We start from the raw sequence: 20,268 nt of genomic DNA, 5'->3' as shown, positions 1-20,268 counted from the left end.
GAACATATGTCTAATATTTTCTATTTCACATTGCACTCTTGCAAAAAAAAAAATAAGTGTTTTGTGTTGGTGTATAAGTCATACTGTCATGTTCATTGAATGGATGAGACCAAGGCGCAGCGTGAAATGAATACATCTTTAATAAGACAAAGAACACTTAAACAAACATGACGCTATATATGATAAGTCCAGACACAGGCAACTAACATAGACAATAACCCACGAAATACGCAAGGAATATGGCTGCCTAAATATGGTTCCCAGAGACAACGATAAACAGCTGCCTCTAATTGAGAACCAATCTAGGCAACCATAGACATACATAACACCTAGAATAGTGAAACACCCATAGACATACAAAACCCCTAGACGGGACCAAAAAACACATACATCCCCCATGTCACACCCTGACCTAACCAAAATAATAAAGAAAACAAAAAATACTAAGGTCAAGGTGTGACACATACTCAAGCATCTAGGAATAGGATGAACTAAGTTATAGTATATTATAATATTCCTGAAATTCGTATAAAAATATATTTTATATATATATATAAAAAATATAAAAAATATATCAAATATATAAATATATATAAAATATATAATATATATTTTTTTAATATTTTTTTTATATAAAAAATATATAAACATTTTTTTATATATATATATTTTATCATACTCTTCAGTGCAGTCAAATCAATCTGTTTCACCCTTCTCAAAGATTGTTTATGGAAACTAGACAGTGGTTTAACTCATTGTGATAACAGTGCAATGGCAATATCTAGATTATAGAATTCGATACCTAGTGGCGAGTCAATTTATCAGATGTAGCCTACCGCTGCCAAGCTTTCGTTTACTACCCCACATAGCTATAATTTCTTATCAGCAAATGAAAATTGTAAAGAGAAATGGCCTATTTAATTTGCATACAATGACAGAACTGCATTAAAGCAGACCTAAATCTGTGTTCTGATGCATTTTTGTATCGTACAGAAAAAGGAGACTAATATCTGAATGTTGGAACGCTCCCATTACTTAATAAGATTGTTTTGACCACTCTGGGACTTCATCATGCATATGAGGAACAAAATGGTACTTTAAATGGGCAATCATTAGTTGAGACAATAACAAAGCCACCAGTCTCTGTCTTGGTAAAAAGCTGAGGGTTGGGCCTGGAGAAATGCAACCACTCATAAATTCATAGGCAGCGCTATTGATGCAAGGAATGACCAATCTATCAAAACTTTAAGCATATTTTGAGGCTATACAGTTTTTGTTTCCACTTACAATGCTTGCAAACATTGGAGTAAAACAAGCTTATATTTTGGTTTCTGATTGGGTACGACAGTTGAACTAAGCTCATGGGGCATTTAAAAGTTATATTCTTCAAGAATAAATTAGTTTATATATTTAAGTAACTAGTTAGCAACTGCAGATTGTCCCTTTAAAGAATTAACAAGCGATTGAACATGAATGCAAACTCCTCAATTGGATCCATTGTCACAAACATAAGAAACATTAGATGACAAACATTATATAAAAACAATACCCTTTCTACAGGGAATTTGCATGAGAAATTAATCCGCAAATAATTATTCATTACATGAAGGCCAAAATCTAGGCCTGAGAAGGCCAAAATGAGTCATCTACATCTATCAACATAACGCAACATGACAACTACTGTCAAACAATTTTATTGTATTACGACGATAAACCATTTTTATGTTGGGAAGAAATCATTCCTACTCCACTTAAAAAAAATAAAACATGATGGCAATATGAACAATATACATATGCCAGAGAAAGTAAGGAATTTTACAAATATGCTGGATCACTGTCAGTGGCAGAGGTGGTGACGGAAAACTCACATTGTCCTGTTCTGTCCAGAATTGGTTGAGTCCTCTTGCATAGTGTTACCCCTCACCCACTGTTTAACATATTCAGAAGGGGAACTGCCTACCCCACTCAGTAAACCAGAGTCTATCTGCTCCTCAGACTCAAAGTTAGAGTTCACAGGGCTGCTACAGTCAGACTCAACAAAGACTCCACTGTCAATGGTGTCCACACTGTCCAGATCCAGCACCAAGGGAGGGTAGCCGTCCTCTGAGTCCAATGAAATCTGCTCTGGTTGATAGTTGCGGGCCTGTAGCTGGAGCTGCCACTTCATAGCAGGCAGGCCCGTTGATGCCCGTCTTCCACTCTGCCCAGATAACCCTCCTTCCTCTTCTGCCCCAGCACCAAGAGGGCCCTCCGTCTCACTGTCCATACCTCCTCTGCTGCCTCCAGTATATTGGGAGAAGCTTTCCCCACCTTGGCTGCACTTGTATGTCACCCAAGAACTCCCTGACAAAGCTCCTTCCTCCCCAAACACCATCACAGTATCAATGGAGACGTGTCCAGCGGAGTGACAGGTGCCCTGGTCCCCACTGCTGCCATCTTCCTCCACACTCAGCCTGGACAGCCCGAGGATGTCTAGCTGCTTCTCAGTCATCATCTGTGTAGATGGGGTTTTCTCCAAGGGATCCAGCTCACTGAAGACGAAGACAGGTCCAACCCATTTCTGCAAAAAAATAATGATAAAATGGATGATTAAGGAGCAATAGGTAGGTACAAGGTGACTTAGTCATGCATGCTTACATTTTTCACGTATTGGTCATCTGGAATTGCAAGCGCCATGCTCCACCAACTGAGCTACACTTGGTTGCAAAAGGTTGAATGAGAGCTTATCACCTCCGTCGTCAATATGAAGATCAATCACAGAAAGAATTACCTTTTTTATTTTTTAACATTTAGAAATGTTTATGAAACTGATGGCAGTTATTTTATGCAACTCTGAATCCTAGAGCAAGATGTTGCCCACAGATATGAATGGACACGTTTTTTTCACGAAAATACCTTATCTGGGTGAAGAGCAATTCAGCAGAATCTAATCACTGTTTTTCATCTGAAAAGACAGCAGTAAGTGGCCATACTGCACCACTAACAGCTGTCAGAGGGCTAAAGAGAGAGGGCATTTAAAAAACATCTACCTGACTGTGCTTATCATATATTGACAAAATGCGTTCTTTATATAATGTCATTTGCTGTGAAGTCATTTTTATACCATATAATCAGGGACTTGCTTTATGTGCGTTCATCACTGACATTGAGCTTATACTTTAAGACATCTACCTGACTGTAGTTAGTATACCTGATTACCTGACTGTAGTTAGCATAGTTAGTACAGCTCTGTCATGCTCCTCAACTATAACCAAACCCCTGTGGACATCCTCATGACTTTGAACTTCTCACAGAACATCTGTGCAGTTCAGAGAAGTGTATACTGCTTAGTGAAAGGGCACCATAGAAAAACAGATTTGTTTAGGTTTACATTAGGTTGAGCAGGAATACGATCTAATGTGTTTCGTGTGTGGCAGAGAAGTGAAGATACCAATCTACAGTTCTTGTAGTGCGGGCAAGATCAGTGGCTTATATCTGTGGGCTGCTGCAAGAGGATGTTTTCACAGGTTCCAGTAACTCTGGTTTATCTTTCATTAGCTTTTTTCTGCCTGCTAAATCTTTTGAAATTATGTGACTGTCATGGACACGGCCATAATTACATATGAGTACACTGAAGTGAATTCAGGGTGTAGCCCCAACTGGGACCCAGGTCCAGCGACTGTCAAGCCAACACCTTAACTAATACACCAAGAGGTCCAAAACTCTTGATGAGGTCGCTAGGTGTTGGGTTAAGGTCACTACATTACCAATTACCTCCAGGAGAGTGTGTCTCCACGAATCTCAATACCAAATTCCTCAAGTTTACACTGCTTTCTGATGGCCGCCCTTGCTCCATCCCACCAGTGTAGCAAATTTGGGGGTGTAGCCCCAACGTGGACTCGAACAAAGGTCCCGCGACTGCAAGCCAACACCTTAACCATTACCATTTGGGCTCCCGAGTGGCGCAGTGGTTTAAGGCACTGTAGCTCAGTGCTCGAGGTGTCACTACAGACTCATATTTGATTCAGGCTGTATCACACCCGTCTGTGATTGGGAGTCCCATAGGGCAGTGCACAATTGGCCCAGTGTTGTTAGGGTTTGCCTGGGGTAGGCTGTTATTGTAAATAATAATTTGTTTTTAACTGACTTGCCAAGTCAAATAAAAATAAAAATATGCCAATAGGTCCAAACCTTTTGGCTAGGTTTTGGGTTAAGGTCGCTACAATATCGTTTGTACACAATAAAGAAACTCAATTATTAGTCAACATCTACAGTGGGGAGAACAAGTATTTGATACACTGATATACCTTTTTCAGGTTTTCCTACTTACAAAGCATGTAGAGGTCTGTATTTTCTATCATAGGCACACTTCAACTGTGAGAGACGGAATATAAAACAAAAATCCAGAAAATCACATTGTGTGATTTTTAAGTAATTAATTTGCATTTTATTGCATGACATAAGTATTTGATACATCAGAAAAGCAGAACTTAATATTTGGGACAGAAACCTTTGTTTGCAATTACAGAGATCATACGTTTCCTGTAGTTCTTGACCAGGTTTGCACACACTGCAGCAGGGATTTTGGCCCATTCCTCCATACAGACCTTCTCCAGATCCTTCAGGTTTCGGGGCTGTCGCTGGGCAATACGTACTTTCAGCTCCCTCCAAACATTTTCTATTGGGTTCAGGTCTGGAGACTGGCTTGGCCACTCCAGGACCTTGAGATGCTTCTTACGGAGCCACTCCTTAGTTGCCCTGGCTGTGTGTTTTGGGTCGTTGTCATGCTGGAAGACCCAGCCACGACCCATCTTCAATGCTCTTACTGAGGGAAGGAGGTTGTTGGTCAAGATCTCGTGATACATTGTCCCATCCATCCTCCCCTCAATACGGTGCAGTCGTCCTGTCCCCTTTGCAGAAAAGCATCCCCAAAGAATGATGTTTCCACCTCCATGCTTCAAAGTTGGGATGGTGTTCTTGGGGTTGTACTCATCCTTCTTCTTCCTCCAAACACGGTGAGTGGAGTTTAGACCAAAAAGCTCAATTTTTGTCTCATCAGACCACATGACCTTCTCCATTCCTCCTCTGGATCATCCAGATGGTCATTGGCAAACTTCAGACGGGCCTGGACATGCGCTGGCTTGAGCAGGGGGACCTTACGTGCGCTGCAGGATTTTAGTCCATGACGGCGTAGTGTGTTACTAATGGTTTTCTTTGAGACTGTGGTCCCAGCTCTCTTCAGGTCATTGAACAGGTCCAGCCATGTAGTTCTGGGCTGATCCCTCACCTTCCTCATGATCATTGATGCCCCACGAGGTGAGATCTTGCATGGAGCCCCAGACCGAGGTTGACTGACCGTCATCTTGAACTTCTTCCATTTTCTAATAATTGCGCCAACAGTTGTTGCCTTCTCACCAAGCTGCTTGCCTATTGTCCTGTAGCCCATCCCAGCCTTGTGCAGGTCTACAATTTTATCTTTGATGTCCTTACACAGCTCTCTGGTCTTGGCCATTTTGGAGAGGTTGGAGTCTGTTTGATTGAGTGTGTGGACAGGTGTCTTTTATACAGGTAACGAGTTCAAACAGGTGCAGTTAATACAGGTAATGAGTGGAGAACCGGAGGGCTTCTTAAAGAAAAACCAACAGGTCTTTGAGAGACGGAAGTCTTACTGGTTGGTAGGTGATCAAATACTTATGGCATGCAATAAAATGCATATTAATTACTTAAAAATCATACAATGTGATTGTCTGGATTTTTGTTTTAGATTCCGTCTCTCACAGTTGAAGTGTACCTATGATAAAAATTACAGACCTCAACATGCTTTGTAAGTAGGAAAACCTGCAAAATCGTCAGTGTATCAAATACTTGTTCTCTCCACTGTAAATGTTGCTCCCAGCATTGATCAAAGCTCAGTTGATAGAGCATGGCGATTGCAACATCAGGATTATGGGTTCAATTCCCACGGGGGACCAGTACGCAGGAGAAGAAAAAACGTTTGAAATGTATGCACTCTGAAATGTAAGTCGCTCTGGAATTGTCTGCTAAATGACAAAAATGAAGATGATTAACGTAAACTCACCCCATTCCATACAAATGTGCGCAACCGCAACATTCAAACGAGGCTACAAAGAAAACTAATGGGACTGTAGTGACTGTGTTGACTTCAAAATCGGGGGTGTGAACTAGGTTTCTATTCAAGCATTGATCGACATGGTAACGGCTCTATAGTATTGGAGAAAAGTTGAAAAAAACGGACCCTCAGTTACATCTAGACGTGTCATGTTGTAACGTACAGCATGCATAAAGCAACTATTTCTGCCTTACAATCTCTCTCCACCAAGTGTAGCACTTCTCTCATCCTTTAAAAACAAGAAATGGACAGTGACAGGGTAAGGGGGGGGTAAGGGGGGATACCTAGTCATTTTTTGCGTCATCATTGCATGCGATAACATTCTCAAAGCCACTGTTTACTTCTAAGATCACTTTAGCACCGCCATAAAAACCTGATTCAAATTTGACACAAACCTTCAAATAGGTATGTAATGACACATTATATAAACTCTTTATAGTGTTGTATTTACATTTTAGAGGCGATAAGGTGATAAATTGGACAGATCTAGTGAAAAAAAACTATTTTCCCACAGGACATCTCTCCTTCTCACTATCACGCATTAGTTTAGCTTCCCCACCCGCCATTTTTAGAAAGACCCGACAGGCTCATTGCCTGCTTGAATTATGCAGAAACGGGCAGTGTTTAGGTCATGTAATTGATTCTGTTGGAAAGGGGAGAAATTGTGCTTTACAATGGTATTGACATTACAGTTGATCTGGAAGTATTACGTTTTTGGGGCGCTAAAATAAGGGCAATTGTACGGACCAAGGCGATGTACGAGTTTACGTTATATTCTTGATCTAACCGAGTTCTAATCGCGCCCGCCTCTTTGCCAAATAATTGTTCGGATTAGCCCCCGGATTATCTTTTTTAGTAGCACATTCACCACTCTCTCAAAACGGTTAACTCCACCCTCTCGCGGAACAAGCCATGCATGGCCTGAGACGTTAAACGAGCTACCTAAACTCGGAGTCGGCTCAGTTGAGTAGGTAGGCAAAACTAGAGATGCTTGCTCGGCTTCTGAGTGTTTCCTAGATGCAGTACAAAAGGCGATTTTAAAACCGTTCTGCGACTCCTGCCGTGTCTACAGACATCCCCCAAACAAACCAAAACCGACTTTCGGAGAATGAGGGCACAACTGGTAAATAGTCAATCAGTCAGGTGGCTCGGTGCCGGTAGAGATTTATATTGCAGTAACTTTGAAGAGTCCATGCTATTCGGAATCCTTGTGACGTCCCTAACGCATTATAGTTTACATGTAAAATAGTTACGGTAAGGATTAAGGTTAGGGTAGGATAACACTATCCAACGTTGAAGTGCTCTGGCTAGTATTATTTAGCCAGATTGAAGAATGAAGTAAGAAGCTAACGTTAAACGGAGCCTACCTCAGCAGGAGCAACATATAGGCTACTAAATTCTCATAATAACTTTGCTTTACAGAGAGTATGCTACTGAGACATTGGTGTGGTGATCGAGGCTGAATGCAGAGGAGAGAGGGGACGCTAGCAGAGAGTGAGGTTAGTACAGTGGTTCCCAACGTTGGGGTCTCGGCCCCATATTTGTACTAGTCTTATCAAACCAGGTAGGAACTTCAAAATAAGATATGTTTCAATTTGAACATCTCGACATGGCCTACATTAAAATGCAAACAATACAGTTATACAAATGTCATACTTTTTCGTTTATTGGTGAATGTTCATCTTATCCATTTTCCACTTCTTTTTTTACCACTACATCACTGATATTAATACAGAATCATAAGTAATATTCTAATAATTCATGTGAATGTGATATGATTATCGGTGTGCAGTGGTGGAAAAACTACCCAATTGTAATACTTGAGTAAAAGTAAAGATAACTTAATAGCAAATAACTCAAGTAAAAGTGAAAGTTACCCTGTAAAATACTACTTGAATAAAAGTCTAAAAGTATTTGGTTTTAAATATATTTAAGTATCAAAAATACATGTAAATTCTCAAATAAGTATCAAAAGTAGAAGTATAAATAATTTAAAATTCCTTATTTTGCACAAACCAGACGGCACAATTTTCTAGTTGTTTTAATTTATTTTTGGATAGCCAGGGGCACACTCCAACACTCAGACATAATTTACAAACGAAGCATGTGTGTTTAGTGAGTCCACCAGATCAGAGGCAGTAGGGATGACAAGGGATATTATCTTGATAAGTGCGTGAATTGGACCATTTTCCTGTCCTGCTAAGCTTACAAAATGTAACGAGTAACGATTCTGTATTCATTATTTTCTTTCGGAATGTAGTGGAGCAAAAATAAAAGTTGTCAAAAATATAAATAGTAAAGATACCCCCCAAAAACAACTGTAGTACTTTAAAGTATTTGTACTCCAGTACTTTACACCACTGTCTGTGTGCTCCAGTTGGATGTCTGTTTCTGCGGAGCTTGATTCGTAATGCCTAGGAATACAAACGTGAACACTATCCACTGAGCGTCCAAAACATTTGGAACACCTGCTCTTTCCATGACAGACTGACCAGGTGAAAGCTATGATCCCTTATTAATGTCACCTGTTAAATCCACTTCAATCAGTGTAGATGAAAGAGAGGAGACAGGTTAAAGAAAGATTTTTAAGCCTTCGTGACAATTGAGACTTGGATTGTGTATGTGTGTCATTCAGAGGGTGAATGGGAAAGACAAAATATTTAAGTGCCTTTGAACGGGGTATGGTAGTAGGTTCCAGGCGCACTGGTTTGAGTATGTCAAGGACTGCAACGCTGCTGGATTTTTCACGGACAACAGTTTCCCGTGTGTATCAAGAATGCTACTGGTGTTCTGCCAGACTCTCTGCAGCCACAGAGGAAGTAAAAGATTTCAGCGCTCTTTCAAATACTTGCATTTTCACAATTTTACGTGAAAAGATGATTTACATCTACCCATAAACAATTTATCATCATGTGTGTGTGTGTGTGTGTGTGTGTGTGTGTGTGTGTGTGTGTGTGTGTGTGTGTGTGTGTGTGTGTGTGTGTGTGTGCAATTGTTATACTCTGGATGACATGAAAAGGGATCTTTCGGACTGATCTCAGAACAAGTACACAATGTGCCCCACCAAAGCCCTGCCCAGTACAAATTGATAATGGCATTCTGAATAGGCACTTGTTTTGACACCATTGATTGTTTACTGACTTCAGACACAGAATCTATGTCTCTCTCTACACATATTCCTTCAATGTTGGCCTATCTCAAATGTTTTTTTATGTATGGCTTTCATTTTCCCATGGACATCACTTCCCCCTACTGGATGTTGATGTAACTGTAGTTGAGAAACAAGCAGGGGCCTCATTTATCAAAAGGTACATATGCACCAAAAAAGAATGGTTGGCTAATAAAACATAGCCTAATGATAAAACAGATACATTTGCCGTCAGCAAGGAGATAGCAACGTGTCGACTATGTTTTTTTGACCTTTATTATATGGGCTTGAATCATAATCGTATTTGGAGGTGGGATGGAGACATGTTATCTGGGTGGGGTCGGGGGAATGGGAGGGTGGAGGTCATTTTTGGAGACCCACTTTTTTGTTTTCTTTTCCATGCACATTCTGAATTTATTATTACTTAAACTGTAATATGATACAAATTGTTTGTTTTTTTTCCGGAGTGGCAGCCCACAGGTACAACACGAAAATATATGTGTGGAATAATGAATGGGAAACATGATTTGAACAGAATATTAAATGATATAAATTTGAATATTGTACCTGTAGCGCCACCCCAACTATTTAAAAAAAGACAACAACAAAAGAGTAGACCTGGTTTGTATGAACGTTGAGGCTTGGGCACTGGGGTAGACCTGTTTTATTTGACTGTGCCCATGGATTTACTTAGTTTTTATGAGTAATGGGGTGTAGGGATACACAAAGCTCATACAGGCAATGGGTCTGGATGGATGTCTATTTGCCTATTCAAATCTTTTCTGGCAGCAAGTTTGTGATAGGAATAAAAGTGAGTGGGGTTTTGGCACGTATTATGAGTTTATCTATGAAATGATTAGCAGAATACTTGGGGAATACAGGCCTAGGCAAAGTGGGGAACAGGGCTGTGATAAGCAGGTAACAGGGATGATTTTTTGGCAAAGGAACTGTGGTCTAGGGGTAAGAAATAGGGCTTATAGGGCAAGGATACATGTGCATCGTGGCTTAATTGTATCACTATTAGGGTATTGGCATGTGGGTCTTAGGGTAAGGGCTTTGGGGTAACAGGGCCGGGGTGTGTGGGTAACTGGGTGTAGGTGTGTGTGGGGTTAGTGGGTTGAGGTACATAGATATCGGGCCTGAGCAAAATATTATAGGCACAGAACTGTATGTTAACAATAAAACATACTTTTTCACAAACAGAAAGTATTCATATCCCTTGATTTATTGCACATTTTGTTCTTACAGCCTGAATTCAAAATTGATCAAATATGTTTTACTCAACCATCTACAAATAATGCCTCATAATGAAAAAGGTAAAACACTTTTTCAGAATTTAAAAAAATAAACAAATGTATGAATTAAACACATATCTCATTTACACTCCTGAGTTAATACTGTAATCGCCGCCAAAGGTGCTTCTATCATCAGGGGCCTCATTTATCAACTGTGTGATTACAGCTGTGAGTCTTTCCACACCTTGATTGTGCAACATTTCCCCATGATTATTTTCAAAATTCTTTAAGCTGTCAAATTGTTTATTGGTCATTGCTAGACAACCATTTTCAGGTCTTGCCATATATTTTCAAGTAGATTTAAGTAACAATTTTAACTCGGCCACTCAGGAACATTCACTGCCTTCTTGGAAAGCAACTCCAGTGTAGATTTAGCCTTGTTTTAGGTTATTGTCCTGCTGAACAGTGAATGCCTCTCCCATTGTCTGGTGGAAAGCAGACTGAACCAGGTTTTCCTCTAAGATTTTGCCTGTGCTCAGCTCCATTCCGTTTCTTTTTTATCCTGAAAAACTCCCCCACCCTTTGATTACAAGCATACCCATAACATGATGCAGCCACCACTATGCTTGAAAATATGGAGAGTGGTTCTCAGTAATGTGTTGTATTGGATTTGCCCCAAACATAACACCTTTGTAATAAGGACAAAAAGTGAATTGCTTTGCCAATTTTTTTTAGGTATTACTTTAGTGCCTTGTTGCAAACAGGATGCATGTTTTGGAATATTTGTATTCTGTACAGGCTTCCTTCTTTTCACTTTGTCAATTGTGGAGTATACAATGTTGTTGATCCATCCTCAGTTATGTCCCATCACAGCCATTAAACTCTGTAATTTAAAAAAAGTTGCCATTGGCCTCATGGTGAAATCCCTGAGCTGTTCCTCTCCTGCAACTGAGTTAGAAAGGATGCCTGTGTCTTTGTAATGACTGGGTGTATTGATACACCATCCAAAGTGTAATTAATAACTTCATCATGCTCAGAGGGATATCTGCCTTTTGTTTTACACATCTAACAATAGGTACCTTTTGTGAGGCATTGGAAAACCTCCCTGGTCTGTGTGATTATATCTGTGTTTGAAATTCACTGCTCACTGAGGGACCTTACAGATAATTCATTATATGTTTGGGGTACAGAGACAATCGAAAATCATGTTAAACACTACTGAGTCCATGCAACTTATTATGTGACTTGTTAAGCGCATCCTTACTCCTGAACTTATTTATTATTGTCACAACAAGTAGGTTGAATACTTTTTGACTCGACCCATTTCAGATTTGAACTTTGAATTAATTTGTAAAAAGAAAATCGAAAAACACAATTCCACTTTGATATGATGGGTTATTGTGTGTAGGCCAGTGAAGAAAAATCTCTCAATTTAATCCATTTTAAATTCCGACTGTAACACAACAAAATGTGGTAAAAGTCAAGGCCTGTGAATATTTTCTGAAGGCACTGTACTTTTCACAATACAATAATAATTTTAAAAAAGATATATGGATTACACAAAGGGTTACTAATGGCATAAGATTTGCATAGTGGCATGTCTGGGAAGTTAAAACATTCTGCCTACACCACAGAAATGTTATCAAATGTGCTAGTGTGCTTTCTTGTAGAAACGGACATGGCCCAGTTACAACATTTCCAAATCATACAGCAAATTTTCGTATTTCTGTCACCATAAAAAGTGAATGAAGGGCTTTTACCAGGTGGGATTGTAAGCGCTCGTTCCCGGGTTCACAAATATAATATGGCTCTGATATATCAATGAAAACATGCATATATTTTTTTGCATGCACAAATCCTAGAACATCGGCAATAATTTTATAAGAAATGTACACAGTTGATAAATGAGGCCCCTGATGATAAACGGTACCGGATGTACACTTTAGAGCTAGGTGACAGAGGCTGTTGATATTTTAATATTTTTTACCAACACATTTGTTTCCTTCATCAGGATATAATTATAGTCATGGGTGGAAGTAAGCCGCCATGGTCGGGTAAGAGTAGCAGCAAAATAAATAGTGGCATTATGCCATACCGGTAAAACATGAGCCCATCACAATCATTTAAATGAAGATGGCATGAAAACTGTAGGCTATTACACCAGAATTTATCGTTGCCGCCTGTCAGTCGCAATAGAAATGAGCGAATTGAATTAAAAACGTGTGGTATACGCTCCAAAATGCTGTGTGGTTCGACGTGAACAATGACATTTTGCCAAGGCAGAGATGACTGGCGGAGGCTGAGACTGAAACGCGCGTGGGCAGCAAGACGCATCAGGCTACAAGAGTATACCTAATATGACAATCCCTGAATGTCATTGCACTTTTTGGTGTTTTGTAGCCTAACAGATGTCTCTTTCCATTTTCAAATGGCGGGTGCACAGTGCACTGCTTGGATGCTGTTATTATTGTTGTGGACAAACGTGCACAAGTAGCCTACTTTTTGAAGGAATTGGCAACAGATCTTCATGCGAATATCAAAGAATCCGCATAAAACAAATATGCGCATTTTCCCGCTAGAGATGTGTTTCCATCAAAATGACTTGTTACCTATAAAAGGATGTGCGTGATGGTGTAGTGCACATACAAATAAGTTAAAATGGGTTGCCATCGTCTTTTCAACTCATGGTTTTCTCACAAAATCATTTGTGTGATAATTTGTGTCAGGTAGCCTAGCGGTTAAGAGCGTTGGGCCAGTAACCGAAAAGTTACTGGTTCGAATCCCCAAATCTTCTACTTGAAATATCGGTCGATGTACCCTTGAGTAACGCACTTAACCATAATTGCTCCTGTAAATAACTCTGGATAAGAGTGTCTGCTAAATGACAAAAATGTAAATATTGTGTGCTCTCTCTGGTATTGACACGTGCGCTCCAGCCCAGGGGTTCCCAAACGTTTTCACTCAGTACCCCACTCCATCCAGCATTGGGGAACATCCCGCGCCCCCACGTCTATTTCTTTGAGCACAAGCACTGTTCATGACACAAACTGTTCATACCCGTCTTTATTTCCTGAAATTCTACACATTTTGTCATGGGTTGCAGAGAGCATTTAGCAGTTTTAAAGCTAATTTCTTGCAATTCTATACATTTTGCCATGTCTAATATGTATGCATGTGATATTTGAGTGACTCGAACATTGCTACAAAATATATGGGCTAAAAAAAAACAGCTGACATGGGCTAGTTTATATGGACATTTATAACACGTTATAAAAAGCTCTCTAAGGTATGCAATGCCTGACATGACAAGAGGAAAACTGATGATGCACTAACCATTTTCGAAATTATTCCTTGTGCATTCCACTATTACAGTTTTCAATAGTAAATTGAAAGCTGGACTGAGTTCCCCCACAGTTTGGGAACAACTCACAGCGCTATCTGCGCGCTGTTGGCTAGAGCGCAGGTATAGCCTACATGATGAGATTATATGGACAAAAGAGCGAGATTATTTTTTAAAAAGCACTTTCAACACCATGTGAAGTTAATCATAATTTATTTAATCTGTAGTTTAATCAACTAAAAGTGCATGTTTTCCCGAAAAGTCATAGTTTGAGGAACGCACAACGTGTCATCGCGTGACTCCAAGTTTACTTCGAAATTATGGTTATTATATCAATATTTGCATATAAAAGCGTTTCCACCGAAATTTCTCGCATAATTCAATTTACCGACACAAATAGATCTCACATTGTCTAGCATATTTTGTTTCGTCGACATGGGGAAAGTGTACCGTTTCCATCAGGCCTGTCATTACATTTTTTATCTGACGTACTTTACCCGCATAAAAACGTTGGACACAAACCTGGTTAATCAGATGAAAACATCATGACTGGTTGTATTCATGTCAAATTAAAAGGCAATACATTTTACGTTTAAAAATGACATGTTTTTAGTATTCACTAAGCATAGTGGATATGACCCCTTCATAAGAGTGTCAATTGTTTTGTAAATAATATAAATAGAAAAGGCTAATCTAAAAAGATAAGTGGTTACCTTTCTGGAATATTTATAAAATACTCTAAGCGGAAAATATTTAAATATAACCCTAGCAAACATCTGAGTTTAGATTTCTACCTGTGGTATTTTCCATTGGGGGGGTGAACTGCTCTGATGTAGAACGTAAGCTCAATGTCTACTGAGCATCTACCCACATATGAGTTGAAAAACAAGCCCTTGAAGCCCCTGCAGACTGAGTCATTATAATGCCCCCCTCATATGTGTAGTCATTGTGGGATTTGATTATGGTAAAGTCCCATTGTTGGCCATGCTGAAGTTCCCCCTATCGGCAACACCTGCTGGAGGGGTTTAGAACAAGTCCCACAGATGCAATGAGTTATTTTTTGTTTTGCCTGTATTTTTACCTTAAAATCCCCTCCATATGTGTGGTAGAGAGGCTTGAAAAAGTCCTCTGGGCTTGGGGAATAGTTCATCAAGTGTAGCCTCTTCGGCCACAATCTGCAGGGAAGATATGTAGAGGCAAGTGACAAACAGGTTGTTTTCACAAAGGAAATTATATGTGAATATGTGAAAGTGACATAAGCAGAACTATTCAGGTCTTCACAAATACACTTTCACTTTTCATTTCTGGGAAGATGGAATTTCTCTCTATGCAGGTGTTATAATATGTTTTATAGGGTAAGTGGATTACTAATAATAATAATGTAGAAGCAAACCTAACCACCGTGCTATCATGGGTTATGTTTGGTATAATGATAATGTAGAAGCAGCTCTGACTTCCTGTGTTTTCTTACCCCTATATGTACATTGTGTATCTGCAAGTAAAGAGCATCAGCTGTGGTTTCTGTGTATGTGGGAGGTTATGCCAGGAATGGTGTGGTGGTATGGTGTATTCACGCTTTCTGTAAAAACACCAAGAGGCTGAACATTTCTAGCTTGGTCGCAGATCAATTTGTGCTTTAGCCAACTGTTGTTTGTTCAAGGCATCTGACGAAAGTCAGAGAAGTTGGATGTAGCACATATGATAGTGACCAGGCTAGAACATTTCATTTATTGGCAGACCTGAAGAAATTGAGGATACAAGTTGGTGTCTGATAAAAAATGTTTAGCAAACACAAACACTTACGGTTACCTGAAGGATCATAAATAAGGCATACTCACATTTTAAAGAGGTAGCACAGGCAGCACAGGATCAAACAGGGGAGAATGGTCAGTAAAACGGGCCACTGCCACCATAACTTATCATCCCCTTCTGTAAAAAAATACACATAGTGTAGAGAGAGACATTTTACTCCACTTCATACATTACTAGAACCTGAAAAATGAAGTCGCAATCAAATATATTCAGGAAAAGCATGTAACGCAGGTCAAAACTAAACTTGCTGCATTCATGTACCTGTAGTCCTCCATTCTACGGTGGAGCTCCACTCACTCCAGGGACCTTGGTAGTAACTCACAGGGTTCACTGAGGCCTGGACATTCGCCACATACTCAGTTCCTGGTTGCAGTTGAAGGCTGTTTAGCACTAGGTACCACTGGTCCTCTCTTACAGGGTAATAGACTGGATCCTGTAGGTCAAAAGAAAAACTTATATTTAACAGTTTGGGGGACCTGGTCTTTCACATACTGTAATATTTTATTGGAAACATGTAACATAGCAAATATATTTGGTTTACCTTTATATAGTTATTATTTGTTGTAATCCGCACCCTGTACATGAGGCATTTATCAAGGTAAATGTTTTTATCCATCTGCCAAGTGACGTTGTAGCTGTCAATGTTCTCTGTCACTTGTACATTGACTGGATGCTGCGGCTTCACTATGGAAGAAAAGGCCGAGAAGCTTGGGTTGGAACCATTATATGAAAAAGGTATGGATTCAAGTGCACAAAGCTCAATCATTTGTACCATATTAGCTTTCAAAGCGGGTGATACATAAGAACCCAGGACGCACAGTTCACATCACACAATAATCCTCATTGTAAAGACTGTTCAACACTGTCATTTCAAAGCTGTGCAAAGTTCAAAACTGCTGATAAAAATGTGTCACAGCAGAATAGGACACCATACTCAATCCAGTAATTGGCTGATAAGTGGCTAATAAGATGACCTTACTGCTAATAATAAACAGTTCTTATTCATGCCATATCTTGTCACTGAATCAGAGACAATGTTCAGGGGAAAGTACAAACCATCCTATCACATAGGTCTACTCCACTTACCTAATTTGTACAATTTCCAGTCAGTTGAGTCATCTGTTTTCCTTTTGTCTTCTTTTCCTGTGTGCTTTACTCTTGCAGTGCAAGTAGTGTCAGTGGATATTAACATGAAAAAATCTTCTGGTTGTATTATACACCAGCTTTGTGAGGGTGTTATTTCACAGCTATCATTCACTTGGTCAACAGAATCTCTGAAAAGAGAGAAGAGTGATTATACTATTCAAATACAGCTTTTGTGAAGAAAAGCAAAACCAAATATGAAAAGGTTTATGTAACATTCAGATTTTTTTCTTAAAATGATATGTTTAAATGTTACAGTACATAAATATGTATAAATGTGATCTCTTAAATCTATCGGTGCAAGGCTAGACACACAGCAGTGATAGAGAACAGTGTGTACCTGCACTCTGCCTCAAGGAGAATGGGAGACGAGGGCACTGTGCCTGAGCAGGAACAGTTCAGGGATGTATTGTAGTCTGTGGTGCAGGTGACATTGCAGAAACATGCAACTGAATGCAGGAAAAAAGGATGATGTGGTCAGTGTGATGCCAGTGCTATGGTACCCAGACTCATAGTCTATATAAGGCTCAGTTGGTACCCTGATGTGAAAAAAAAACACTTCCTGCTAATCCAACCAATTACTACTCATAGGAGATAACTATCTAGATATGTGTTTGAGAAAACACATCACTTGAAAATCAATACAATATATAACACAAATAATAGATTAGAAAACTTCAACTTACCATATTGAATCAGGTAACACAACACCAGTGAGCTGATTAGCGGTTGTTTCACAGCCATGAGGGCAACAATGGACTGTTCTGCTCAATAACTGAGATCATCAATGGCACCTGAAAGCCTGAAAAACAATAAAATCACATATGTCCTTGTGTTGGAGTTCATTATTTGAAGTGAAATAACCATTACTGGAAGTGTAGGAAACAAATATATAGTATTGTATTGAAGTCGAGAAGAAGGAGAAAGTCTTGAATTAAACTATCACTTTCATGTCAAGCAAAGGTTAAGTCTGGAAATGTAAGCTACAAATGCGTTTACAATAACACCAAACCCCACACAAAGAAATCTTAACAATGGTAGACAACGCTAACAATAGAATAAAGATATTGTACTTCAATGTTATTCATGTTATGCAGAAAAATACTATTCAGATAGTATTCTTACCTTATTGGTTCTGATAGATTCGGCTAACCATGCCACATGGCATCATTGTTCGAGTAGTTCTAAAGCCAAATGAATTCATTCATTTGTGTCACAGACTGTGTGTGATCAAGTTCAGTGCACAATGACATATCTGACATATTGGAAGTCGTCATCTGCTGCAGTGTCACTGAGGATGTGGTTGTTTTGTGGCTACCCTGTGAGCATTGTAGGAGGTCCCTTCCAAACCCTGCTTCTGTTTCGCAACATAATCCATCTGTGAGAACAACGTTTGAGACATACACTATATATGCAAAAGTATATGGACACCCCTTCAAATGAGTGGATTTGGTTGTTTCAGCCACACCCATTGCTGACAGGTGTATAAAATCGAGCACACAGCCATGCAATCTCCATGTACAAATATTGGCAGTAGAATGGCCCGTACTGAAGAGCTCAGTGACTTTGAACGGGGCACCGTCATAGGATGCCACCTTTTCAACAAGTCAGTTCGTCAAATGTCTACTAAGCTATATGGAATTGTTTAAAGAAGGACATAACAAGGATACTTTTGCTATGTGATTTAAAATTTTAACAACCCATGAAGTATAAAAGAAAATATAAAAATAATATGTGATGAAACATTATTTTTGGCCTTACTACTATTAGCCGATACATGGAAAAACAGATTCAAGATTCAATAAAGATTCAATAAAAACAAATAATTATTATAACATGGAACGACAGATACTGCCCCCCCAAAAAAATCTAAAGGATTTTTGTTCTGAAGTGTCTGTCCAACAGTATATCTGATATAAGACAGATCAATAAACATTTGTAATTCAATTGTACATGTATTTGACTACTTATGGTTTGGCACTAAACAGTCCATATTTACAGTACCAGTCAAAAGTTTGGACAGACCTACTCATTCAAGGGTTTTTCTTTATTTTTAATATTTTCTAAATTGTAGAATAATAGTGAAGACATGACAACTATGAAATAACACATGGAATCATGTAGTAACCAAAAAAATATATATTTGAGATTCTTCAAAGTTGCCACCCTTTTACTTGATGACAGATTTGCACACTCTTGGCATTCTCTCAACCAACTGGAATGCATTTCAATTAACAGGTGTGCCTTGTTAAAAGGTCATTTGTGTGGAGAATTTTTTCCCTTCGTAATGCTTTTGAGCCAATCAGTTGTGTTGTGACAAGGTAGGGGTGGTATACGGAAGATAGCCCTATTTGGTAAATGACCATGTCCATATTATGGCAAGAACAGGCCAAATAAGCAAAGAGAAACAACAGTCCATCATTACTTCAAAGACATGGAGGTCATTCAATATGAAACATTTCAAGAACTTTGAAAGTGTCTTTAAGTGGCGTCGTAAAAACGATCAAGTGCTATGATGGAACTGGCTCTCATGAGGACCGCCACAGGAAAGGAAGACCCAGAGTTACCTCTGCTGCAGAGGATAAGTTCATTAGAGTTACCAGCCTCAGAAATTGCAACCCCAAAAAATGCGTCACAGAGTTCAAGTAACAGACCCATCTCAACAGCAACTGTTCAGAGGAGACTGCGTGAATCAGGTCTTCATGGTCAAATTGCTGCAAAGAAGCCACTACTAAAGGACACCAATTAGAAGAAGAGACTTGCTTGGGCCAAGAAACACAAACAATGAACATTAGACCGGTGGAAATCTATGCTTTGGTCTGATGGGTCCAAATTTGAGATTTTTGGTTATTATATTGGGCAGAATTTGAGACCGAATATCCAAAGGAACATATTATAGGTCCAATGCTGTTTTTATCTCAATATCAAATAATTTCTGGGTAACAATTATGCACCTAACAGTGATTGTTTTCAATTAAAATGGTCAAATAGTAACAAAAATAGCTTCTTCGCAAAGGGCAATTTCTCAAGCAAGAATTTTGCTAGGACTGTCTGGGGGTGGTCTGAGAAAGTAGCTGCTATTGGCAGAGGTTTGAAGCTCTCTTTTGTATTGGTATATCATTTACCACATGGTGATGTCACCATGGAAGGTGTCGTGGAAATTTTTATCAAAAGGAAGAGAGACTGCAGATTCTTCAAAACAACAACTTTTTTTTACAAGATTTGCAAATCTGGAGCTGGTTAACAATCCACTCAACAGTGCAGCGTTAAGAGCCCAACAAACAAGAGTTGGGTCTCAGCCTTTATAGGAAAATACAACCTCTGTGTATGTGGCAGTTTAGCAGGTTAATATTTTTATTTATTTTTTATTTCACCTTTATTTAACCAGGTAGGCTAGTTGAGAACAAGTTCTCATTTACAACTGCGACCTGGCCAAGATAAAGCATAGCAGTGTGAACAGACAACGCAGAGTAACACATGG

General features: G+C 39.2%; 1 protein-coding gene across 1 annotated transcript; it reads right to left on the bottom strand.

The window, feature by feature from the left end:
* Positions 1 to 122: 122 nt before the first annotated feature.
* il21r.1 (interleukin 21 receptor, tandem duplicate 1) lies at positions 123 to 18,153 on the bottom strand. The gene is made up of 9 exons (XM_035747434.2): positions 17,913 to 18,153; positions 17,474 to 17,589; positions 17,128 to 17,236; positions 16,731 to 16,918; positions 16,186 to 16,328; positions 15,906 to 16,077; positions 15,671 to 15,761; positions 14,914 to 15,007; positions 123 to 2,560 (listed from the first exon to the last, which is right to left on the bottom strand). Exons 2-9 carry the CDS (start codon positions 17,529 to 17,531, stop codon positions 1,865 to 1,867), a joined length of 1,551 nt encoding a protein of 516 aa, XP_035603327.1. The 5' UTR covers positions 17,532 to 17,589; positions 17,913 to 18,153; the 3' UTR covers positions 123 to 1,864.
* Positions 18,154 to 20,268: the final 2,115 nt, after the last annotated feature.

The sequence above is a fragment of the Oncorhynchus keta genome, chromosome 5, assembly GCF_023373465.1.
Source record: "Oncorhynchus keta strain PuntledgeMale-10-30-2019 chromosome 5, Oket_V2, whole genome shotgun sequence".
NCBI classification, from domain to species: domain Eukaryota; kingdom Metazoa; phylum Chordata; class Actinopteri; order Salmoniformes; family Salmonidae; genus Oncorhynchus; species Oncorhynchus keta.
This window is presented reverse-complemented; position numbering and strand designations above follow the sequence as displayed.

What these genes read in the sequence shown, in the direction of transcription:
- il21r.1 (XM_035747434.2), bottom strand. Translation starts at nt 17,531, where the DNA reads ATGGCTGTGAAACAACCGCTAATCAGCTCACTGGTGTTGTGTTACCTG. An exon ending in GTGTTACCTGATTCAATATG is followed by an intron (nt 17,237 to 17,473) that starts GTAAGTTGAAGT and finishes TCCTGCATTCAG; the next exon opens with TTGCATGTTTCTGCAATGTC. An exon ending in CTCCTTGAGGCAGAGTGCAG is followed by an intron (nt 16,919 to 17,127) that starts GTACACACTGTT and finishes CTCTCTTTTCAG; the next exon opens with AGATTCTGTTGACCAAGTGA.